The sequence below is a fragment of the Sitophilus oryzae genome, unplaced genomic scaffold (assembly GCF_002938485.1).
Source record: "Sitophilus oryzae breed Bouriz unplaced genomic scaffold, Soryzae_2.0 scaffold_860_pilon_pilon, whole genome shotgun sequence".
NCBI classification, from domain to species: Eukaryota; Metazoa; Arthropoda; class Insecta; order Coleoptera; family Curculionidae; genus Sitophilus; species Sitophilus oryzae.
Genome location: NW_022147484.1, coordinates 1,993,932 through 2,021,629, shown reverse-complemented (window position 1 = coordinate 2,021,629; position 27,698 = coordinate 1,993,932). Strand labels below are relative to the sequence as shown.

Sequence of the window (27,698 nt, the reverse complement as noted above, 5' to 3'; positions counted from 1 at the left end):
TGAGATTTTGGGTGTCTATGTTTTGCTAAGTGCTTTAATATTTGACTTTTACAAAAAGCAAGAAAAAGTACGGGAAGGGTGAAAGCTACCCCCACCTCTACATAAATTTCAGTATAAATATTTTCTAACTCCGACGACAGATTTTCTTTTCGTACAATGGTTCCTCTAGTATTTACTACATTTCTCTTGTAAAAAACGCAACATCGCATTTTTCGAGAATTTATTTTTCCGAAGCAGACCTACAAAATAATACAGGGAGTTCCAATATTACGTAGACATAAAACAACTACATATTTATTGAATCAAAATAACTTAATTGCACATAATTTACCTTTATTCAAAAGTGCTTCGTTTGTCCGTTAGAGAGCAGAGAGCATCAATCAAAAATAAACCCGAACGTTTGTGTGAGACAATCAATTTAAAAATCAAAATATTGTTGCGGACCGGTGTGGACTCGACCTAACCTAACAATATGGCCCGCCCTCGGATGACCTTAACATCGCATAGACACCGTAATGATTCATTCGAAGATTCGAGAAGGATCGAGTCCCACTGGAATGGAGTAGTACATACGAGCAGGGTTCGGAAAACTACATGTTACTTTGAAAAACTACATAAACTACATGACATGTAGTTAATGTAGTTTATGTAGAGGGTGTAGTTTATGTAACTTATGTATGTAACTTTCAAATGTCAAAGGTTTTAGGTGAGGTTATAATAAGTTGAAGCTTTAAAAACACATAATGTATTTAAGAAAACAGGAGAAATATGGTTTTAAATATAATATTTACATCATATTATCTCTATTACACCTCATACAAAGGAAAATTATTCATAATATCAATACATAGTTTACTAACGTAGTTTTCATGTAGTTAATGAACGGAAAAAGACGTAGTTTTTGAAAAAAAACTACACGTAGTTAATCAGGTAAATTACGTCTTAATTAACTACTTCCGAACCCTGCATACGAGAACATTCTAAACCTTCTCTATGCACCTTACGATCTATGGACTATTCTAGCGTTCTTTTAGCTGTAGGTATAAAAGCCAGCAGCTGTGGCCTAGAGAGGGCAGTTATAAATATACCAGTGCAGTTGACGCGCTAAAATTCAAAATAAATTCTTAGTTATAAATCGTTTGTAAATAGTTCTATATCTTTTATCGTTATTGTTTTTGTTAATTAGTGTTAAATAAATAGTGTTTAAATAAATTGTGACTTTCTATCCACACGGAACCGACGAAAAACGTAACAATATTCAAAGCAATAAAATTCGCATGAAAACAACAAGAAAACGAAAAGAAAAACAAACAAAGCGATCATAACACGCTTCGAGACGTGTCGAGACATTACCCGATTAACCCTAAGGATTATACAGAGAGGCCAAAATTTCAGGGCCTAAAAGCGGGCCCAAAGCCCAAAGCGTAAAAGGGCAAGTTTCACCAATCTCCGCTGACGACATTCAAAATACGACAGGAAATACAATCAACTACTTTTTAATTAAAATGACAAGACAATTGTCACGTCTGTCATTGCGATATATATCACAGGCGCCAGTGAATTTCATTATTGTACCAATAATAATTGTTCTTAAAACGGTACGTATATACACAAACTTAATGTTGCATTTGTATTGTACACTGTATTCTAAATAACGCGCACCACTGTACAAAATTGTAGAACACTTTTCTAATAAAACACATAATACAAATCTAGTAATTTTATTATTTGTTATTAATAATTAATAAACCAAGTAGAAAAAAAAATTAAAAGAAGCAACAGAAATTGAAGGAAAATTTTTGATTCTATATTAAACATGAAAATACTCTTAACTAAGGTAACTTTTCTACATTTTGTAATAAAAAAAAATAAAATAATAACTACTGAAACTTATGGAAATGTTATCTTCTTAAGTCCCTAGAACAAATATTATCTAGGACAAGTACAAATACATCTATATCTTTTAAACTATATTTACAATAAATATTATTATACACTTATAAAGTTCAAAATGCTTTATTCTTAATTCATTTCTTTGTAAAAAGTTGACGGATGGTTGGTTCATACTTCCAAGCTTAATCAATACTTAATAAATAATGTTTAGTGTGCCAAGCACCATCAATAAAATTGTATTCCTGATCTTGAATAGAAGGCTGACACTATTTATGCAAATTGTATTTCTTGAAATAAAATAAAGACTATTTTAAATCTAGTTATAATCAAGCTGAAAAAAAACTTAATTGAAATTATTTAGTTATAATTAAGAGATTCAGTAGACAAAATATTTTGTCACTTAAAATAGAGTATTGAAAAAAGTCAAACAGAAAAGACGCATAGATAAAGGAAATAAGTTTAGATTGGAAAGCTTGTCAAAATTTTGAGTCGCGAAATTATTTTGGGTCGCGACCGTTGTACGCGATCTGGCGCTGCTGTAGCAGTTGCTAAGAACAACCGCAAACAAAAACAGAAATAAATTTCTCTTGTCAATGTCAGAATCTTCAAATATTATAAAATCTTTCAAAATCTAAACCGCTCTTATTGAAAAAAATCTGAAAAGTATTTAAAGCGTCCATTTTCAATGTAATTATTGCCATCACTATCTTTTGATAGTGATGGGTTGTTATTTAACTATCTGTTATTTTATAACAATTATTTAGAAATAAACTAACGCAACCGTTACTACTTCTAAAAATAACAGATATAAAATAACGACACATAGATATCGATCGCTCGTGAAACGAAGTCGGCGCTCTGCACCGCCACGAAATTCTATGCGGCTCGAAGCAATTCCAAAAAACAACTAGTATGGATGGAAAACATGTTACTTCAACAACCATCGATACATGCGGCGAGATACAACGGACAACGGAGTGGGGAATGCGCTACGGCGAACGTAGCTGCATCGGCCGATGGTCGTGTTGGGCTTACAACAGCTTAAAAAAAATAGGATATAAAAGCAGCTTTTTTGAAAAAGTTGCGGGCATAACGCCTGGCAGTCGAGATAACAGGAGTGGGAAAGTAACGCCGCTGCATCGGTCGATTGTCGCTGGAGGCTCGCAACGGGTTAAAGAATAACGTATAGAAAATAAGCAGTCATTTTAGATACGTTGTTTTTTTAACCTGTTACGAGCATAACAGGCGGCCGGCTGTCGAGATAATCGGAGGGGGAAAGTAACGCTGCTGCATCGGTCGATTGTCGATGGAGGTTCGAAACAGGTTGGAGAATAACACATCAGCGGTGGGATTCTGTAAGCTCCGTAGCAAGAAATTTCCTGTCTAGCCTATGTTATTTGTATACGATTGATGAGTCACTAGACAGGGAATATGTTTACAGAATCGCTAGCCAGTTGTTTTAGATACATTGTTTTTCAACCTGTTACGAACATAACGGGCGGGGGTCAAGATATTATGGTGCTGTATGTTTCAGTACTTAGTTATTAAGTTTCAGTTAGTTAGTTATTTTTATTAATATCTTTAAATATATACTTTCATTGTTTTTGCTACATTTTAAAACTCTTCAAAGACAATTTTACTAAGATTTACTCTAAGAAATTGTGAATGGTCCTTAGAAATTTAATGATTAATTTATTTATTATAATAATGAGAAGTACCTAATAAAAAAATGAAAATAACAATTTAATTAATGTCTTATATATATATATATATATTTATATATATATATATATATATATATATATATATATATATATATATATATATATATATATATATATATATATATATATATATTTAGTAATATGTATATTTTTCTAAAGAAATGCTTTCAAAAAAGAAAGTTTTGAGTTTTTCTAAATTTTCCCAGTCTAAACTTATTACAATACAGTAATACAGTGGCAAAGTAATAGTTTTGTATTTTTCACCACTGTCCTAAGACTATTACTGTTAGATGGTGATAAGAATAAAAACACTATGTTAAGAAAAGACTGTTTAAAAGGTAGCAAACACATTGAGTGTAATATTAAATTTAAATAATGTATATTCGTTGGTTTTGCTGCGATTTAAAGCTCTTCAAAAAACAAATTTACTATTCAGAGATAATGATACAACAAACGATAGATACTAAAAATACACTAAATAAAGATATTACTTTTCAACTAGTAAAAGGACAACTACTAGAAGTAAAGGCTAAATTATACAGACTTCAAATTATTTGGAATCGCACTAAGAAAAATGAATCTCTTGAAATACTATAATTAGATATTACCCTTGTTTACACAGTATGTCCCCGGACTGTCTTCATAATAGGAAATAAAGAAACCTGTTATTTTTAAGCTGTTATTTTAAGCTGCTTTTTATAAATAACTATAACAGTTTCAACTGTTATCTAAAAATAACAGTTTTGCCCACCACTATCTTGTGAGTTTAATTTAAGTTTTATTTACTCAAACCCCTGATAATTGTGAAAAATTGGCATTAAAAACTATAAAGCTGTGCTGTGAACTGCAAGAACCATCGTGGATCGTTTCATAGGTATGTTTCATAGATGTTTCATAGGTATTTCCATAAGGGTCCTTATATAAAATAAAGTTTCTTGTATGTAACACACTGTTTTATTTATAAAATTAAAATAAAATAATAATAAATTTGAATAAATAATATTTGGCGATATAATTCCGGAAAAAGCCGAACCGCTCCGAAATTTTCAAAAGCTTTGGGTCGCGACCGTTGCAAGAATAGCGCCAAATAGTGTTTACATTGTCCTTATGGCTTTCCAATCTAAACTTGTTTCATTTATCTATGAAAAGACGTTTTTGAAATTTAATTTTACGTCCATGGACCAAGTTTCATGAATATACAGGGACTAACAATTTTTTTTTGATAATATTTTTAATATTTGTCAAATAAAAATGTTGAACTAACACGTTTTTAATTTTAAACAATTATCTACCGTGTTAATTATAAAACTTGATACATGGGCGTAAAATCAGATTCTTGACAAATGTCCAACTTTTTTCGATATTTTGTTACCTAACCCTACTTTTAGCACAGGCAAGACCTTTAATTATTTAAATATGAATTAATCCATAATAAAATACACCTAGACGTGATTTTCAAAAATTTTACGTGATAGTAATAAGTAAACCCTATTATAAACTCATTATACCAAATAATAAAAAAATTTCTAACTATAGCAGTTTATGAAGAAGTTCTATTCAATGATCGACCTAGAATCAATAATGTCAAAGGCCTATGACCCATGGTAGATTCAAGGTTAATTTCATGATATTTATTATTTCATTATTTTAAATTAGGATTAACATTGAAAGCACGAACTAACCATAACAGTCTCATATTTCTCACTTAATTTAGTAATTCTGAGTATAATTAATATTAACACTACTGGCCTCGTTTTCCATATCGATGTAGGGCATACTGTTCTGAGACAGACCACCGAACGATGGCGCTTGGTTCTGCATGTTGCCGTTGTTGGTGCTGTAACTGGTTGCCGCCTGAGTGGTGGGCGTGGTCATCATACAAGCCGGATTTGGATTGGTCTGTTGTGGCACCGGTTGTGGTGATTGAGGCGGGGATGGACTGTCCAGGTTTATCACCCCAGGACTGACGGGATATCCAGAACTGGAAACTGAAGAAGGCCCCGGAGTGGTTGTGGTACGCGCTTGAGTCGAACTAGATGAGGATATATTGTTCTGCGTATCTAGAAAAAATATGAATTGTGGTATGGTTACCCGAAATTTTTTTAGTATCATTTTACTATATTACAATTTTATACAGATAAAATCATTTTTTCTACATTGCCGTGAAAAACTAAGGCTATAGGAATTTCAAACATAGATTACAGAATATGTCTTATTCAAATACACATTCTTGAAATTATACTACCAACAGATGCACACTAAATGTTTTATCTTTTCTAATCTCTAATGTTATGTTATAACACTATTACATACTTATATTTAAAAAGTAATTATGGGAAGACGGAAAAGTAAAATATAAATATACGACAACTAGCTGTGTGCGACAACTAAAGTGTTGTTCGACAACGTACAACATAAAAGAAGAATTCATGTAGGTGCCCATAGACAACTAGTACATTGCACAAAATAAATACTGTATGATCGAAAAAAAACGACGTCAAGTTGGCTTGCAAATGACAATCGATGCCATTAAAATATCAACATTAAATTCTATTTTTCGACGATGAAAAATGGTTAAGCCTTATGATAATATCATATTAACCACTAATCCGAGAGAAGCAACGATTTTGAGATATCTATTTTTTGCTTTCTTGCTTTCTGTTGATACATACCAAGTAAAAGATGGTATAAAAAAATGAAAATAATAAAAAGTAAAAACAAAAACAAACGAAGATGATCAGCCGGTAGTACATAAGCTGTGGCGAATATACCATCATATAAACAAATCTATCAGCTAAAACGCATAAATCATTTCTGATATTCAAATTTTGAGAAAGGTTGAAAAGTGCAAAAGATTTATTTTAAAAAATATAAAAAATGTTTAAATCCCAAATTTCGAAAATAACCGGTAATAGTGATTTATCACAACCTGTGATTTAGTCATAACAATGACTTAAATCATGAAATAGAAAGAACTGTGTCAGTTGTCCCATTAAACATATCAGCAATCAAGTTTTTAACAGTTAAAGAAATTCAGCACGAAATTAACAACCTAAACCCTCGTAAGGCACCAGGAGTGGATAAGATAACGTCAAAAATGTTAAAAGAACTACCAAGGAAGGGCTTAGTACTTATCACATATATATTTAATACCATCATAAGATTGAAGTACTGACCGAGATCGCTGAAAACAGCCGAAATTATAATGATCCCAAAACTCGGTAAAGATTTAAACAGAGTCTCCTTATATCGCCCTATTAGCTTACTACCATTGGTTTCCAAAATTCTTGAAAGACTGATACTTCGTAGAATCAATTCAGATCCAAAAACCGAAAACTGGATACCACATCACCAGTTTGGGTTTATATTTATATACCATAATAGGAAATAAAGAAACCTGTTATTTTTAAGCTGCTTTTTATAAATAACTATAACAGTTTCAACTGTTATCTAAAAATAACAGTTTTGCCCACCACTATCTTGTGAGTTTAATTTAAGTTTTATTTACTCAAACCCCTGATAATTGTGAAAAATTGGCATTAAAAACTAAAAAAGCTGTGCTGTGAACTGCAAAAACCATCGTGGATCGTTTCATAGGCATTTCATAGGTATGTTTCATAGATGTTTCATAGGTATTTCCATAAGGGTCCTTATATAAAATAAAGTTTCTTGTATGTAACACACTGTGTTTTATTTATAGTAATTTAAAAATAACAATGACTTAAATCATGAAATAGAAAGAAGTGTGTCAGTTGTCCCATTAAACATATCAGCAATCAAGTTTTTAACAGTTAAAGAAATTCAGCACGAAATTAACAACATAAACCCTCGTAAGGCACCAGGAGTGGATAAGATAACGTCAAAAATGTTAAAAGAACTACCAAGGAAGGGCTTAGTACTTATCACATATATATTTAATACCATCATAAGATTGAAGTACTGGCCGAGATCGCTGAAAACAGCCGAAATTATAATGATCCCAAAACTCGGTAAAGATTTAAACAGAGTCTCCTTATATCGCCCTATTAGCTTACTACCATTGGTTTCCAAAATTCCTGAAAGACTGATACTTCGTAGAATCAATTCAGATCCAAAAACCAAAAACTGGACACCACATCACCAGTTTGGGTTTCGAGAACGACATTCCACTATTCAGCAGATACATCGGATTACCAGCAATATAACTCAAACTCTTGAGGACAAAAAGTATTGCACATCAGTTTCTTGATGTTAGTCAGGCTTTCGACAAAGTATGGCATACAGGACTACTTTACAAAATTAAAAATTATCTTCCCATGTCCTACTTTCCGATATTGAAATCCTACCTAAATGGTAGAGTGTGTAGAGTCAGAATAGGTGAGGATTAAGATTAATATAAATGCAGGTGTCCCACAAGGTAGTGTCTTAGGACCACTACTCTATGTCCTTTTTACAGCAGACTTTCCCACAAACAATGAAACAACGGCTACTTCTGCAGATGACACAGTAATTATGGCTGTCAACAAAAAGCCGGAAACAGGTTCCTTGATATTACAAAGACATCTAAATGTAATAGAGGCATGGTTACGTGATTGGAAAATAAAAATTAATCCATTAAAATCGGCCCAAGTAACTTTTACTTTAAATAGAGACCAGTGCCCTCCAGTATATTTAAACACCACACTAATTCCGCAGTCTTCCTCTACCAAGTATTTAGGCATGCACTTGGATACTAAGCTTACCTGGAAAGAACACATAGTAAAGAAACGTAAGCAAATAGATTTAAAAATAAAAGACTTATATTGGTTAATGGGAAGAAGATCCAAACTGTCGCTAGAGAATAAATTTCTTTTATACAAAACCATAATAATACCTATTTGGACATATGGAGCAGAGCTCTGGGGATGCGCTAGTAAATCAAATATAGCCATAATACCAAGGAGCCGATCTAAAATTCTACGGATGATAACAGACGCACCATGGTATGTCTCCACTCATACTATACATGAAGATTTAAAAATTCCGTAGGTCAAAGAAGTCATCCAAACTCGGAGTAAAAAAACATTTCATTAGACTGCACGATCACACCAATACCTTACTTCCGCCTCTACTTGAACCAGTACCTACAAGAAGACTTAAAAGACAATGGCCATCTGATTAGAAAGAATATTAAGGAGGATTTTTCACTGGAGAAGACCTCATCACGTTAACTGGAGCGTCATTGCTCTCAAGTCATCAAATTAGCCCATAGAATTTCCTTGCAAATATTCTGATTGCTAATAAATCATAATAAAAAAAAAATTGAGAAAGCTTGAAAAGTACAAAAAATTTATTTTAAAAAATGTTATCAAATGTCGTACAAAACGGTGACCTAATCATGACTTTTGATAACAACTTTTTTCAGTCTTATAGTAACAGTGATCGTAATAACTGACTGCATTACTGCTTATTGCAACTCGTTACGACAAACAACAGTCTCTCAGTTAAAAGGCATAAATCCTTTCTGATATTCAAATTTTGAGAAAGCTTGGAAAGTGCAAAAAAATTATTTTAAAAAATATAAAAAATGTTTAAATCCCAAATTTCGAAAATAACCCGTAATAGTGATTTATCACAACCTGTGATTTAGTCACTGATAAAAAAATCACGTAACGTAACTGTTATTAAATGTCGTACAAAATGGTGTCACAACCTAATGACATAGCTTTTGAGAGCAGCGTTTTTCAGCTTTATAGTAACAGTGATCGTAATCACTGACTGCATTACTGCTTATTGCAACTCCTTACGACATACATCTGAAACCGAACGTTATCGAATCGTAACGAAAGACAACGCTAGACCGTATGGTTAATACAAAATATCTGTTCATATTTTGTTGGCTTTCAAAAAAGTAAAAAATGTTTAAATCCAAATTCCGAAAATAACCCGTAATAGTGATTTATCACAACCTGTGATTTCGTCGCTGATAAAAAAAATCACGTAACGTAACTGTTATCAAATGTCTTAGAAAACGGTGTCACAACCTAATGACATAGCTTTTGAGAGCAGCGTTTTTCAGCTTTATAGTAACAGTGATCGTAATCACTGACTGCATTACTGCTTATTGCAACTCCTTACGACAAACATCTGAAACCGAACGTTATCGAATCGTAACGAAAGACAACGCTAGACCGTATGGTCAATACAAAATATCTGTTTATATTTTGTTTAGATATAGGTAGACTGTGAAGTCATTTTCAAACTACAACCTATAAAAGAATTTTTATTTTTGTTATTACGCGGATTTTTTATCCAAAGAAATGTTTGTCAAACGTATTGCAGACATTACACATTTTAATATGGCAACACTGTCGCTTTCAAATCCACACCATCTTCGATATGCCTTCGCTGGTCGAATTAGAGAAAATAAGTTTTATGCGTTGTCCGCAGAACGATTGATGTCTCCATCGTACAGCACTTGAGGCGTAAGGGGAAATCAAATCAGCCTTGTCACAAATTCGCCCATTAGGTTGCATATTATCCCAATTCTTTCAATCAACGGTCAAACTTAAAGGTGCGTCCAGACTTGAATATTTTAACCAGAACAAACCAAACGCATTGGAACAAGCACAACAAATAGTCCGAACAAAAAATAATTGCGTTTGCGCGAATATATATGTTTCATCTGCTCAAAGCGTTTGTGAGTATACTGCGGTAGTTTAGCTTGTTTTTACTAGTAAATGTACAAAACCAACAACCGCAACCATGTATCAAGATAAGAAGAAACATGAATACTGATTTAACAATAGCTTTTAGTGCTTTTTCATAATTTGTAAGGAGAAAAAAAAACAATGCTTAAGAAAATTGTATCGACATCGAGTCCTTGACATGTTATACGAGAAATGGATTATACACAGCTTTAAATATTTTTTTCTAATCCCACTCTTGAATGTAAAATGCCGTTTGGCGCGTTCAGTTCTACTCGGGGACAGGTCCAGGCTTCGCAAATTCTACTCTGCGCGTTCGGTTCGTTCTATTCTTTCGGGTTAAAATGTTCAAATATTAATAAAAAAAATATTAAACCTTAATGAATAATTTAAGAATTAAACATCCTACGGTGGATAATATAGGACGACTGAAAGTAACTGATATTAGAAATCATGGTGTCGGTTGTCACAATAGCCTACATTCGCTAAAGCCACGAAACAGTATGAAAGTTCCGTCACTGTTATTAAAAAATCACGGTATCAGCAGTACGATTCTCAATCACAAAATCGGGACATCACGTCCAGAAGAATAGATAAATTGCGATTTTTAATGTATTTGTTCGGTGCCGAATGCGCGATATACCTTGACTTTAAACGTCAAATCTTCTCGGTCCCTGCGTGGATCCCGAGACGGTACGTAACGTCTCGAAAAGTTAAGAATACGGCTGCAAATAAGTACCTAATAGATAACGATATTATAGTATTTTTTAGAATACAAATTTTATGATAACATAAATATAATTTAAACAAACTAAACTTTAGTTTGAATCACACTGTATAAATATCTCAAACTGAAAATCTGATATAGAACTTTTTTGGATCAATAGGCCAACATGTATAAAATATCTTCAGATCGTGCTTATATTGTGTGTATATCTTAGAAAACCAAAATATGTTCTTAACGTGTAAACTTTAATTTGTTAGGTACAAAGGCAATTAAGTTTTGTTGAAAATAAAAAGCCAACAGGTAAGTTAAAAAATATAATTTCGCTTTGAACATACATAATAATAAAATAGCACGAACAGAACTTTTAAAAAACTTACAAACTAAGGAAATACTTGTGGTTAAACAATTTGCAACACAGTGACTTGGTGTCAAGCCAAAATTTAATAAAAAAATAAAATTATTGGAATCTTTGGTCATAATTCAACTTCAGAAACATCAGACAACTTTAATAACTTGACTTTTACATAAAATAAATTCATTACAAAATATAGACTAGCCAAAGCCAAGTTCTTTATCAAATTTTATGAACAATACTTTGTAGCCCCGTAAAAAATATGAATAGAATATTTAAACAGTATTCATTTAATAATTAGTGTAGATTGAATATCAAATTTAATTAATTTATTATAATAAATATTTGAATCTTGATGGACAATATAAACAAACATAGATACAACAACGTAAAAAAATAACAAATGCGTCAGAATATTTTTATTGAGAGAGAACTTTAGTGTCTTAATATCGAAGAGAACTCCATTACTGGATCAAACAAAGATATTAAAAAGAAAAAATTAAGAATATTTCTTGTCATGTTTTATTCCTAATGTAGACAGTTAACATTGTGCTTCATCAAAATGAAATTATTATATAATGAATGTAACATCGTGAATCGGACTGGACATAAATCTATAGTTCAAATCAGGAAAAGTAACAATCACATCATTCTGAATATTCCAATAAACTTAGAAATTCACATAGAACAGTGATGAATTCAAACAACAATCCCCTCCATATTTGTGGAACAGTTACTAGAGTTGGGATTATTTTAGGTATAGGTGAAAATTATAGATAGTATGTATATTATACTTTATAATTTATTAGTATCAATACATCGATAGCATTTCCATAAGCATTGCTTATTGATAACTATCAATATACAAATAAGAATCGAGATATTGATATCGATAGTTATTTTTAGGTATATTTTTATTTAGCTTTTTATAAACCTTAATGAACATTTCCAAATTAGTATATAAAATAAGTCATATCCATATATTGTTTTTTCATTTCTTGGGTATGAGGTTTTTTTTATTAAATTGAAAGATGGAAATTTTTTTATGCGACGCTTCGCTCCAACATAGTGGGCTTTTCCAGGCACTTTATTCTTGAAGCTGTCTTGCTAGCACCAGTCTGGATAAATGTCAATTATGTAATTTACATAACAATGTCATTTATACAGACTGGTGGGCTTCAAGAATAAAGTGCCTGAAAAAGCCCACTATGTTGAAGCGAAACGTCGCATAAAAAAAATCGAATCTTTCAATTTAATAAAAAAAACTCATACCCAAGAAAAGGAAGAAAAATATATGGATATAATCTAAGGGTTTAAGAAAAAAAGAAAAAAAAATAAAACTAAATTAAGTTATGCATATTATATTTTTAGTTCTCTTTAAAATTTCATAAGGATGGGTTTATATGCATCTGTCATGTGTCGTCTGTCGATTCGTTACTCCAGTCATATTTCAGGGTACAAACATAGTGGGCCATCACGAAGCGATGCTCCCGCGATGCATCCTACGCGCACGTTTTAAGCACTGTTTTAAAACGGCGAGTAAGTGCGCGTACGATGCATCGCGGCGAGCATCGAATCGAGATGCCTCACTATGTAGATACCCTAAGTGTGAGCTGTCATTTTTTAAATAAACCAACAAAATTACATAAAACCAGCAACGGACGAAGCATTACGGATGCATGTAAACCCACACTAAAACCAACACTTTTTGTACTAAATACTTACGATTAGGGACAGATTTCTCCCCGATATATTGATAACTAGTTATCGATACCTACAGATATATCGACAGTTATCGATATATCAACTTACCCCTGATTATCGATATATTGATAATTATCGACATATCGACAGGTGAATAGCGATAACTTATCGATAGGTAAAATCCATTATCGCCCATCCTTATCAGTTACCCCTTCGTTCGTCAGCAGTCAACGCTGCGATTAAAATCCAACGAGAAAAAGTCATCTATCTTTCTTTGGACCAGGGATTTGGCTGTCTCCAGTCCTAAGTCAATAAATTAGAAAGTTGTTTCAATCAAACTTATTTAAATCTCTGTTCCGTCTGCCTTTTCCAAATAAAAATATTCTGACGCAATGGCTATCATTAATGAATCGGATATATCTATGTTGGCTTATACCACCTAGAACATCTAAATTCTCTTAAAAACCCGTTTAAAAATTAACGTAATACCTAACGAACCATTTTAACAATAAAATGAATCGAATGAACATTAATCTTCAGAGAAACTATTAATTTCCATCCTTTACAGAAAGCTTAGAAGAATTATCTTTCTTTAATGGAGGTTTTGAACGAATTCGGTGCCGAACACTACGCGTAACCACCGCATTCTCCTCGCTACCTTGTCCGTTCTAAGACTCACCATTAAATTTGATGGTAGAATCTGGCTTTGGCGGAGGCCTTCGCTTGGCTAGTGGCTCGTCGTCATCAGAGTCTGACACCGTCAGGTCTACAACTTCCTTCTTCTTTTCTGGCTCTTTAGGTTTGTCAGTTGAGGAGGATGGCGGAGTGACGTTTGAGCTCACGATTTCTGATATAAACAAAGTAAATTTTATATTTATAAGTAGTGATGTACAGGAAGTGATGTAAAGTATATTTATAAGTGCTGTAATATTACAGCGGTAATGTTACCGGTAATTTTGGCAATATTACGTAATATTACGGCAAAATCGGTGGCATTGGAAATATTGATTTTTTCCGCTCTACTCTTGTTCTTTTTTTTGTGAAAACAAGATGAGGCTACTTTGTTTCTAGTCCAAAAGTTTTTTGGATAGAAAACAGTCATTGAAAAGCTTAGCAGTTGATGATAGTCCCGATTTTATTGATGTTCTTTCAACACAAAACCAACCCAACCCTCTGCTTCGAAACGAATTTTGGCTACAAGTACAAGCAACTTGTGACTTGTTTAAGCGAATTTCTGAAGCTTTTCCGTTGCTAGGTCGGAAAACAAGAAAATATAAGCAAATCAACGGAGTTCATCTCTGAAACTGCAAGGCGTCATCCAAAGTATTTTTCACAACTAGATCTCATTATTGAAGCACTGACTGGCATAATACAAAATTAAAATTCATTCAGTAAAAAATCTATGTATGTCTGGATCTGTCTGGTGGATAGGAATTTGCTCCAGCTCTAAAATAAGTATGTTGGTCATAGACAATTTAAATTTACAATCGTAAATAACAACCAAACCAAACAACTTCAACCAAAAGAACCTTATTTAGTACTACTTATGCATTTGTCGATCGGCCAACAAGAAACATACTTACCGTGGTCCAGGTGGTTAAGGTCCAGAAACTTACTTATATTGCCCATAATTATAATTTACTAAATGGAAGAAGAAATCGATTTCGAAGTAATAATAGACTTGACTCAATTAACGCAAGAAAAAGAAGAACCATATGTCAAAACTGGGAGGATGATTTACCATTATCCACTCTATTACGTACGAGTATAACATATGTAGGCCACTGTGGCTCTGACTAGCTTAAAAAACGTTCTTGTCTTTTTTTGTAATGTTTTACAGTTTTGAAATAAAAAAAAATAATATTATATAAAAAGCTGTTTTTTTAGAAATTACCAATGTTGCCGTAATATTACCGATTTATAAATTACCGGTAATTTTACATCACTATAAGTACTATTTGGAAATTAGCTTTTTATGGATTTATCACAAACTATATTTGTGATAAATCCAGTGAGGCATAACAATCATGTCAAACCATTCACTGAAATTCCAATCAAAACTAATATTTTAATTAATTACGAAAATGCCAAAAAAATTATTTTATAAAATAAAAGGAGAACGCGCACCACTGTAGATGTAGACGGCATCCACAGACCGAAATTTATTTCCTCATGTAGACAACAAATTCCTACCTCTATTATCTGCAATGGTCGCAGTCACTGCCGTCGCCGTTGCTGGCCACTCTGGCCGGATTCAGTGCGCGTCCTCCTTTAGTTAGTTAACCTTTCCGTTCGTTTAACCTTTCTGGGACCGTGCGGGGTAATTTAGGTACCCCAGATGCAAGGTTATTAAAAGATAAAGTTGTCTCGTAACTCGATCCGCCATTATCGAAAACGTCATCTACTACGTCATAAGAATGATACCGCTCATAGATAAAGGGATAAAAACTGCCCACAGTCCGACAGTGTATTTCCGAATCGATATTCATTGTGTACTTTATTGTTTATAGAGTATGGCGTCAATAGTTTTCAGTTGTTTGATGTGTGTTTTCTTTATTGTATTGTCCATTTATCTCTCTTTGTCGATTGCATTTTATTTTCTATTCCTTTTATCTATGATTCTATACGTTCTATCTACGTCAGAGGGATGCTATTCCGCTTCGCTCCTATTGGTCCAAAAGTTACGAGACAATCTTACCTTTTAATAACCTTGCCCCAGATGCGTCTTTTCTTTAATAACTTTTACAATTTTCATTTCTCATTTTTTTTTCCTTTCAGGTAGTCCTAGAAAATATATTACAAAATCATTTTCTAACAAAAATATCCAAATATTTTTTTTATTTTCCGCGAAAAACTGAAAACATGTCAATTTACTGCCTGGGGTACCTGTGTTACCCCGCATGGCCTGCAGAGATTCGAAATCCTACACGCACAATTCATGTTTTTTCGTGTTGGTGACTGTATGAAGACATAAACAAGTTCTATATTTAGTTTACTGTTGGTATTTACTAAGCTGTAGTAAGTTAGTGCGTGTATTTATTGAAAAATGGCGCAAAAGAAATATACTGATGCTGGGCTAACACAAAAGAGATTCTTACGGAATTCGCTTCGAATTCTGCGCGCAAAGAGCAATCCTCCAGTACAAGGACTTGTACTTCTAAACGTTCTAAGAAGGAAATAAAACGTAACAATTTTCTCAAAACTGTAAAAACAGCAATAGATTTATTTCTTGCCGAAAGCAATGCCGCAGTTCCTATAAATCCTGCTAAAGAGATTCAACCAAATTCAAACCAAAGATTTTGCGGTAAATCACGTAACAGAAAAACAAACATATTATGTAGTACATGCAACAAAAAAACATTTTTAATATTCACTGCAAAGAATGTAAAACATTTTTATGCCATGACTGACTGCCCAATAATGTGTAGAAAATTAATAACAGTTTAGTTTTAAAATTAAATGTATTTTATATTAAACAAATACAAACTATTTAAATTATTGGCGTTTTATTATACAACTTTACAAATTAGTATTAATAATTTACCTACTTGAATGATAAAATATTAATAGTTTTTGAAATATTTCAGTGGGGTATCATAGTTACCCCACACGGCCTAAAATGTAACTTTTTGTAACACGGTCCCGGATAAGTTAAAGTGCTAAAATTACTAAAAAAATTCACTTTACTTACCAACATTATCATCTATTATCTCGATGGAATCGTCAATAGCTATACTAGTTGGTACTGACTTTTCGCTCTTGACAACCTTCTTGTCACTGTTCTGGCTGCTCCAACTTCCATCCTTTAGAAGCTGTATTTCATTGCACTCCGATGGCAGCAATACAGAATTTAGAACTTCTTGAAAATACCTTTAATATTACAATATGTGTCAAAAAATGATACATATATATTTATAGTAACACCAAACTAAACTCACCCATCAATGACCAAGTTGTCATACACTGCAGGTTTATCACAGACAGGACAGTTCCAAGTTGGTTTACGTTCGTTCATTTGGAGGAACAAAGATGCATCAAAACACTGCAAATGTCCACAAGTTTGTGGCCTGCAAGGAGTAGACATTCGCATTTTGCCCAAAGGACACATTAATGAAACTCTTAAACTAGTTGTCGCAATTTCGCAATCTCCATCGTCGCTTAATTTTTCTTTTACTAAAAATAAAATGAAATAAAATATGTCTAGATATTTATCCCTGCTCATCTTACTGAGTGCTCTTGTATGATCAGAATGTTTTGCACCTTTTTTCTGTAACCTCTGAAGCAAATCAGTAGAACTCAGTTTGTGTACAAGCGCCACTGCCATAGCATAGCCACGACCATAGTCAGCTGCCCAAGATACTGATATTTGATTGGCCACAGTTGGACTTAATTTGACCATTTGAGTTATGTTAACTGGTCTGGGTGGTCTCTTTGGCTCTACACCTGGCTTGTTTGTTGGAATAGGATTCTGAAATAATTATACTTCAAACAAGTAAATAAGAAAGTATGCTATGAAACCTACCGGAAGAGGACATAACTTGTTATTAACTTTAACCATAACTTGAGGTGGAAAACAGTCCTCTTGTTCACAAGTTGTTTCCAATAAACAAAATCTTAACTGAACTTGTTTAATATAATCACATTTAACTCCTGGCCTAATATCTCTCGAGATGGCTATATCTGTGGCCTGTTGTGGAGTTAAATGAAAATAAAATAGTTGCTCCTGCATGCGCTGACTTGTTTGAGGCACCAAAGTGGAGGGCTTTATGAGATCAGCTTTAATATAAACAAGAGTTAAGTTCACAACATTAAGATATATCAATAAGATACTTTACCTATTATGTCATAAAAAGGTAATCTACGAAATCTAACATCTGGATGAACTGGAAAATTACTGGACATAACAGGTTGTTTTGGATTTGTATATTGAGGATAATACATATTTTGAGCCATACTAGGTGTGCTGTACATGGCAGTAGTGGCTGCCTGTCTAGTCTATAGCAATAATAACAAATCAAATATAACAAACGTGTAATCCATTCAATATAAAAATATATAACTTACAGTCATTGTCCTTGAATCTACACTAAATGGGTGAACTTGAGCTGTATTTCTTGTTATGTTCCCAGGTTGCTGTGACATTGTTGTAACTTGAGTTTGTTGATCTGGAGTTGCAGAATTTGTCTGAGGACCTGATGTCAGTGTACTGGCTTGCCTGGAAAAGTTGCTAATCAAACAGTACTCCAATTAGTTTCTATGTAAATTAGCTTTTGTATGAAACTCCACTGTCTAATAAACATGTAAATTTAGTAAAATAAAGATTTCAAAATACAAGCAAAATAATTTAATTAGTTGGGCTTTAAAATAAAAAAGCTGGGTGTTTGTAGTACAACCCTAAACATCTCTCTAACCAAGCATTAAAATATAAAGACTAAGATCATCCTAGAAAGTGAAAATACACTTTACCACCACAAAAAATATGGATAAAATACCTGTAGTACATATTTTTGCAGATCCTATATGATGAGATACACCAAAGCAAACATCAGTGTAAAACACTTTCTTAAGTAGTTTTAATTAAACCATTTATCAAAAAATTTGCTACAAAAAAGTGGAATTTATACATTTTTTAAAACAAAAACAATAATTTCAAAGCGTGGATAAATTTAGTATAACATTTGAATTACCTGTATAAAATATCCCTCAGGGACATTTGAAATCCGATGTTAATGTATTAGAAAGAAAAAAAGCAAAAGTAATTAACAATTTAGTAGGCATAAGAACCGTCGGCCATTACATTCGCATAATTCCACAATCCACAACATGAAAATAAGTTAGATTATAGAGGTGAAGTTTGTCATAAACAACTAGGTAACTCTGTCAGAGTCTTCTTCTTTCAATTTATTGGCTGCAGGCAGCCCGGACTATATAAAGCATATATATGTATATATAATTATTATATATGATATCTTTATATGATGTGCCCATGCCAAGACCTGCAGTCGAAGTCGATCCTTTTCAAAGACGTCAAGTACTTTCCGAATCCACGCAGGTACCCAAAAAAAAAAAGGTAAAGGTGTGGATCCGGTGGCTGACCTTGAAGCCCATATTTGCTACATTTGATCATCGATACTACGCAAGCGCACATCGTCGATGTTGCCAAATTGCAGTTTATTTTCGAATTATTGCAGTTGATAAATTTTTTTTGAGTGTTAATCAATAATAATACAAATTCTATAATTAATTTTATAATTTCAGATTTATCTTGATATCCAAAATTAAGGAATGATATATAAAATTGTAATAATAATAACATTTATTTATACATTTATATTAGAATTAAAAATTATCATTTACGGATTTTTTCTTAATGGTTTTAAACTTATAAGAATGATTTTATTTCAAGTTATTTAATTTCTAGTTATTTACAGGCAACAATAGTTTTGATTATATGTATTGATGTATTGAAGTACTACCATGACGAATCTTATAGAACAATACACGTCAATGGGAGATAGAGGTAACATTTTACCTATAATGTTACTAATAGGTATAATATACTTTGATTATAATGTTTGTATCATAATTTCCATGATAATTTCTTAAAAATATCAAGTTAATGGATTAATAGCAATTTTAGACATATATTTTATCGAAGAGTGTGGTGATAAGACTAAAATAAGCTTTATGTTTTATCTTTTTCTCTTTAGAAGGGACATGGTTTGTGTCGTAGAATACATTACAGTATTTAATATCGTGTACTTTGATATTCTTTTCTTAATTTACTGTAATTTCTTGTTTCCTATATTTCCTATAATGCCAAATCTTGACAATATGGTGAAGGTTGAGTTTTGATCTTATTAGTTTTATACCTGTGTTTATACAAGACCAAATTAAGACTTAGTTAGTTTGGGATTTATATTAAGATCTTTCTTATAATATTTGTTATGTCTTAATCTTAATACTATATTATAAAATAGGTAAATGTTAAAATATCTTAATTTTGCATATCCTATTCCATCCTTCCATTAGGAAAAATATGGTTTATAAATCATATATGCTATTCTAAATTAGGTGTAAGAATAGAGAAATCTTAAGGTAGCAGAAAAATTAATGCAATATATGTATAAGCAGAATTAAACAAGGTAACTGTTAATGTTGCTGAAGCTGATTCTACAATTTTAATTACGGAGGCTAAAAGGCCTTTTAAGGCCTCCGTAGTTTTGATGGAATGTTAACAAAAACTATTATGAACAAGACATGGAGCTACAGCATTTAAAAATTAAAAAAAAAAGAAAAAACTTGGGCACTTCCCTTTTAATTTCCCGAATTTTTAATAAAGCCCTTTTTAAACGTTGCATAATAATCTAGAGCAATTAGATTAATTATAGGAATCTAGAGTTTTATTTCTATTTAATTTTATTGACTATGAAAATACATAATAAGCGTTCACGTGTTGTGCGAAATATTAAAATAATATAAATAATATACCGTACTATGACCGAAAAAATAGCGTCAGCGATGACTATGAAATGAAGATCGCTGTCATTTTTTATGTAAATTTTATGGAAATGTCCTCAATCGTCATTTCCCAGCCAACTGGACGCCGTTTTTCGATCATACGGTATATATTGACAAAAAAACACTGAAAAACACATATGAAGGAAAATTAAAATTATTTGTTTTCTACTGAAAATAATTCCAAAATAACTTGCACTCCGGCAACATCGACTATTTGCGCATGCGTAGTATCTGTGACTATATGCAGCAAAAACTCGTTTCAAGGTCAGCCACCGGATCCACACCATTACCAAAAAAAAAATTGCAGCCCTGTTTGCATGTACCCGGCGAATACTCTTCGGGACTCGATTTTATGATCGAAAATCGCGCTGCTGGCAGGGTTCGGAAGTAGTTAATTAAGACGTAATTTACCTGATTAACTACGTGTAGTTTTTCTTCAAAAACTACGTCTTTTCCCGTTCATTAACTACATAAAAACTACGTTAATAAATTATCTATTGATATTATGAATCATTGTGCTTTGTAGTAGGAATCTAAATAATATGATGTGAATGGTTATATTTAAAGCCATATTTCTTCTGTTTTCTTAAATACATTATATGTTTTCTAAAGCTTCAACTTATTATAACCTCACCTCAAACCTTTAATATTTGAAAGTTACATACATATGTTACATAAACTACATTAACTACCTGTAATGTAGTTTATGTAGTTTTTATAAGTAAATGTAGTTTTCCGAAACCTGGCTGCTGGTACTAGAGATGAGCAAAACTACTCGACTACTGCGATTGTGATTTATAAATTGTTGCGACTGTATCCTGGGGTTGCGATTTTAGTACTTTTAAATTGATACTGTAAAAATCTTTGGTAAAAATTATAAAATACTAGAGGTGGGAATTCTAGTTCCTTGGGAGGAAATAGTTCTTTAGTTCTAGTTCCTCCAGAGCAGGGTTCGGAAAACTACATGTTACTTTTAAAAACTACATAAACTACATTACATGTAGTTAATGTAGAGGGTGTAGTTTATGTAACCTATGTATGTAACTTTCAAATATCAATGGTTTGAGGTGAGGTTATAATAAGTTGAAGCTTTAAAAACACATAATGTATTTAAGAAAACGGAAGAAATATGGCTTTAAATATAATATTTACATCATATTATCTCTATTACACCTCATACAAAGGAAAATTATTCGAAATATCAATACATAGTTTATTAACGTAGTTTTCATGTAGTTAATAGAGAACAACGGCATACGGTCGAGTCGGCCGCTGCTGGCACGTAGACGTAGACGTAAAGAATCTTTTACGTGTATAAAAAATAAAAAATATACGGCATACGGTCGAGTCGGCCTACAAACACGTAAACGTTTACGTACGCATGCGCATTTCTTATATTTTTTATTTTTTATACACGTAAAAGATTCTTTACGTCTACTTCTACGTGCCAGCAGCGGCCGACTCGACCGTATGCCGTTGTTCTCTAATGAACGGGAAAAGACGAAGTTTTTGAAGAAAAACTACACGTAGTTAATTAGGTAAATTATGTCTTAATTAACTACTTCCGAACCCTGCTCCAGGGGAATAGTTCCTTAAACTATGTCTTTAGTTCACAATAGTTCCCGTATAACATTGGTCGCGTTCATCAGGACGTAGCGCTACTGCAGCGATCACTAATTTTCTGCTGAACGCGCCGGTTAGTTGTGAGCGCTCCGGGATCAGTCGCCATTTTTTCCATCAGATTTAAAATACGCTACGCTACCGATGCATGATGGATTAAACATCACATACGCCAAATCTCACAATATGTTTTGGAAAACGAAAACAAACCATTTTGTTTATTGTTCTCAGTTGATTTGTTGATTAATACTCTCGATTTGTGCCAAGAATGGATGAAAACAATTTAGTATGCATTACTTAAAATTTTGATCTAAAAAGCGCGTTCAGCAGGACAACCAATCGATGGTACATCGCTCACTGATCAACTTGTCCTGATGAACGCGAGCATTGACATCCCCGTTGCTTGCTTAAAGCTTGTTTCATATAGACGCGAATCGCGAATTGCGATTTTGCGAAACTGTTCTCATTGGTCCAATTTTAATGATCATGCAGCGCTGTCAGAAATTTTAAGATTTTGGCGATTCGCAAGATTTAAAATTTGGGGGGCAAGAAAGTTAAAGTGTTTTCAACTTTTTGCGAATATTCGCGCGATTTTAAGGTTCGCGTTTGCGCAGAATGGTGTTGTGATCCGGTTATCGATTATTTTGACGACGCTGCCACAAAGCAGAGCACAAAGTACCAAAGCAGAGACCAAAGTACAAAGTAACTGAAAGCATTTCTCCAGGTGAAATGGGTTCTCGTGTATATGTTTTTGATATAATATGGTGACAATTTTTCAACCAAGTTATCAAACTCCTGTACAGACAATCTGTGAAAATTCCTAAATTTTTCCTCATCTTTTGTCCTCATTTCTTGAATTAAATTGCGATAAGCACCTTGTTGCTTACGAAATTTAAATATTTCACATGTCCCAAATGACCTATAAACCCGTTCTATTCTACGTTTTAACAATAAGTAAATGGCAATTTTGCATCTTCTGTTCCAATCCCACAATCATAATCAATATTAATAATCATTAAACAAATTTAAACTCATATTGTATGCTATAAAATATAAAATAAAGATCGTAAACACGAATAAAAACAAATTAAGTTATCTCAGGTTATTTTTTTTTAGTAACTTTCAGTGGAGCAAAAATGAAATATGAAATGTCCCTAAAAATTCGCGACTGTATGAAATAGGTCCAAATTTTGCGAATATTTTTTGGCGAATCGCTTTTCGCAATTCGCGATTCGCATCTATATGAAACAAGCTAAGGGTTTAATTGTCAGTCAGTACTATTCACAGTATACTTTTTATAATGTACGAAATATAACGAGACGTGTAATTGCGTATATTAAAAACATATAGGTAAGTTTTATTGCAGATAAAAGAAATAAAAGAGAAACTCAAATCAGAGTTTAAAAAACTAAATTGTAGCAAATAATACGAAAAATTGCATTTTTCCTCACTTCAAGCTTTTTCTTTTAGTCTAAAAATTCAGAATATCTACTTCGTTTTATAAGATATTTCTTAATTTTAGGGACCAAACCAAACCAAAACATTCCCATAAAATATTCAAAGAACAAACTGAAAATCAAAAACAGTATCCACGACAATTTTTTGTGGTAATTACGCCAGCTGTGGCAATAGACAAGGCCGAATCCATCGTCGTCGCCTTGTATTATATCTCGGATCTGCCGATTGACTAGATTTCCGTGAACTAGTCTTTTAATTAGTTTCTCTAGTCCCTCTCAGTCCTTTCGGTCCGGGACAGGTAGCATATAGCTAGCACTCTCCGCTCTCACCAAGCATCGGGCTACGATCGCGCTGGCCGATCCGTACGTAAACTAGTCTTTTATTTAGTTCCTCTTGTTCTTCTAGGTCCGGATCCGATAACATATGACTGGCACTCCCCACTCCTGTCTAGCATTGGACAACAATCGCGCTGACTGATCCATACGTAAACTAGTCTTTATTTAGTTTCTCTAGTTCTTCTAGGTCCCGATCCGATAACATACGGCTGCACTCCCCACTCTTGCCTAGCATCGGGATACAATCGCGATGGCCGATCCGTCGCCGTCGCATATTATTATATATTATTATACACATATATATGTATATTATTATCGATCCCGAAATAGGTCTTGAGGAACTACTTCTTTGAGAAATTCCGAACTAGTTCCTTTCATTCCGGGGTCGGAATAGTTCATTTTACCTAGTTCGTTCACGAACTACACATCTCTATAAAAATACTGTAACTTGATAAAATTGAATTGTATTAAACCTTTATATAAAATAAATTATAAAAAACTCTAAAAATAATTATCGTCATAAATAATTAAATATTAGAACAAATCTAAGTCGTCGGAGACCATAGAAAAAAGGTGTAAGGCGCTGTCAACAATCGTATTTTTAAAATCTAAACAATAGGGGGAAACAAGATTTTTTTAACATCTTCAATTCATATGTGATCCGGCAATAGTGCGTTTGGCATCTGTAGCTTCTGAAATAAGTAACTTAGGAATTTTGATTAAGTGCATTCTTAAAGCTTTGCATAAAATATGTATAAAGGTATATCAGCTCTCTTCCGTTTACATAAAATATTATATCATGTAAATGAATAGGACAATGCACACTATCCGTTCCGTTTCCCTTCCGTTCCATATCCTTTCCTTCCTCGTGGTTCGATCGTGGTCTCGATCGCGTATGTGTTCTCCGATTTATTTGTCTTATTTTCCGGTCACCTTACATAATCCTAAAGCCGCGTATAAATATGCCGAGGCAAGTACGAGACAAACCCGAAACGAGTATGAAACGAGGCTATAGCAAATTCTTTCCAAAAGGCGTACTAATATGCCGAGACGAGGACGAGACGAGTCAACCTCAAGCGGAATTCGTCATATAAGATATTAAATATGTTTTGAGAGTTTCGGAGATGTTAATAAGTAAACAAAAAACAAATAAAACAAATATTTTCTAGCCATTCTTAAAAAAAAATATTAAAAATACAAGAAATGTCCGGAAATCAAAACTATACTAGTTATTTACAATAGTTGGTCTGTACTTACTGTCCTATAAATGTCGTAATCTTAAACCGTACAGGGTGTTCAAAATTATCCGCCAAACTTTCTGAAATATCGTTTTTCTCCGTTTTATTTTTTAATGGAACACCCTGTATTCTTTTGTTAGATGGAGAATGGATGGAGAATTAAAAAATGACCATTTTTTGTACTTAAATTATTTCAAAATATTTAACAGCTTAGCGGATATTCGTAATATTATATCACATATGGTTTTTTCAAAGGTAATTTTTTAACAAAACCACCATTATGTAAAGTACTCAGAAAATAAGATAAAATTCTATATTATTGAATTTCAGGTTATTCCATTTAAAAAAAATCGTCCAGATCCATAGAAAATTTCTAAGTTGTTTATTATAAGAGCTATGGATGCGACGCACTATTGCCGGACCCTGTATATTATATTATAAATCTGAAACTATATTAAAATATTATAATTATCAAAATTTTAAACTAATATCGCAACTGTAAGAACTAAAAGAAAATCGCAACTGAAGTAGTATTGGTAGTAATGATATCAAATATGAAGAATAGGGCAGTCAATCTTAAAAATCCCAAATGCCTGACTAATACCACAGCTAACATGCAGAGCTAATATGTAGAAGAAAAAACATTAAGTATATTTTACACATTGTCCTTTTTGTTTGTCTAACCTGTAGATTATTTAAATCCTTTGAAGTTATTTTATTTCTCAAAAGAATATAAATAAAATGACCTAACTTCCTCCTTTCAGCAGTTTATTGACAATAGCTATACCTGCATGCTCAACAGGCACGCAAACTGTATCTGGATTAAAAGTAACCTGAAAACTTAGTCAATCTCGAGGCGTCATCTATTAAAAAGTGACATATAATTTTGTCAAAAATTTTCGTCTTAAATTATCATTTAAATATACAATTTAAAAGTTATTTTTACTCAATGTTATGGAGGGTAGATGTACATGTGTGGAAGGTAGATATAATAATAAATTACAACCTTGTTAAGTATTAAAAAATAAAGAAAAGTACGGGCCAAGTAATGACGTGTAGGGCTTGGCCTCGCCAAAATTATCATTGATTGTTATCCAAGGCAGATTAAAAAATAATCTATTAATAATCATAGGTATATAATAAAAATCTACCCTTCTTGTGTTAAGATGATGGTTGTCAGATCACTGTAATATATGATTTAGGATTGTACCTTTTAATTACTTTTTTATGCAAACAAAAGGTAAATAAAAAGAAATATGTTGCAGTTTATAATAATGAGTATGAATCACTGAACATCCTTACCGCTATAATTTCCTCTCATTAATGCACTACTATAGTTATAATGGTTAATCAAACTTACGATTGTATGGTTTTATATAATTCTCTGATTTTTTGATGGATCGGATGTGTTCTAACTCTGAGTAATTCTACAGCTCTTTGTTGAAGTTCGGTTTTACGTCCTGTCTTATTTCTACCAGCATAGCCCAATAACATTTGTAATTCTGACACTCGAAAACTGAAGAGCATATTCTGAAATTCAAATATATACTAATCTTTTGAAATGGGCTTAAGAACTGATATTTACCCGTAATTCTTCAGTTTGCTCAGACATCTCCTCCCTTGCATTAATGCGGTTTCCTTAATAATTCCTTGAAACTCTTGATATAGACCTCACCATAAAAATATGAAAAATAGAGTAGAACTGTTATGCATGATATCTAATAGTACAAAAACAGAAAACCACTTATATAGAAGCATTGTCCAAATAACTTTATATATTACACTATTATAAGTAAGTATTAGCACTTATTACATTAAAAATAAGATATGAAGAATTCGGCGGGAATATTGTTGAATAGTGCTATAGCACAAAAAAACACAACAAACATCATTCCTATACTAATTCATTTCGCGGGTTGCCAAAGAATTAACTCTCTCTTTGGGTAGAACTTAACCATATCCAGCAGTACTTTTGTTTATTAATTTTATTTTTATTTTAATTAGTAGGAGTCACCAAAAATTCTATTCGAGTTTTATAAATATAAAATTTGACAGATTTGTAAAAATTTGGAATACGCTCTATTAGTGTGACGTCATGTAGCAGAAGGTCAGTGTCGCAAAATCCAAACTAAGCAAGAATAAAATGGGATAATCTACTTTTTCTTAATTTTTTAGGTAATGGCAGACTACGTAATGGTGTGGATCCGGTGGCTGACCTTGAAACGAGTTTTTGCTGCATATAGTCACAGACACTACGCATGCGCACATTTTCGATGTTGCCAGATTGTGAGTTATTTTGGAATTATTTTCAGTAGAAAACAAATATGTGCTTTTCAATGTTTTTTTGTCAATATATACCGTATGATCGAAAAAACGGCGTCCAGTTGGCTGGGAAATGACGATTGAGGACATTTCCCATATAAAATGACAGCGATCTTCATTTCATAGTCATCGGTGACGC

The 27,698-nt window shown here is 32.6% G+C and overlaps 1 protein-coding gene across 9 annotated transcripts; it reads right to left on the bottom strand.

Annotated features, from left to right (window-relative positions):
- Window positions 1–4,693: 4,693 nt before the first annotated feature.
- Window positions 4,694–27,411, bottom strand: LOC115890240 (E3 SUMO-protein ligase PIAS1). Of its 9 annotated transcripts, none has more exons than XM_030910413.1 (11): window positions 27,051–27,411; window positions 26,823–26,907; window positions 26,598–26,767; window positions 18,130–18,292; window positions 17,901–18,060; window positions 17,588–17,841; window positions 17,293–17,533; window positions 17,004–17,238; window positions 16,757–16,935; window positions 13,745–13,912; window positions 4,694–5,677 (listed from the first exon to the last, which is right to left on the bottom strand). In XM_030910413.1, the coding sequence occupies exons 2-11, from the start codon at window positions 26,847–26,849 to the stop codon at window positions 5,328–5,330; spliced, it is 1,947 nt and encodes a 648-aa protein (XP_030766273.1). In that variant the 5' UTR covers window positions 26,850–26,907; window positions 27,051–27,411; the 3' UTR covers window positions 4,694–5,327. The 9 variants fall into 9 exon arrangements, 8 of the variants coding, with proteins under 8 accessions (XP_030766273.1, XP_030766272.1, XP_030766274.1 ...); XR_004051607.1 differs by adding an exon at window positions 13,087–13,368 and having other exon boundaries at window positions 5,554–5,677; window positions 26,823–27,410; XM_030910412.1 differs by having other exon boundaries at window positions 26,823–27,411.
- Between the last annotated feature and the right edge of the window lie 287 nt (window positions 27,412–27,698).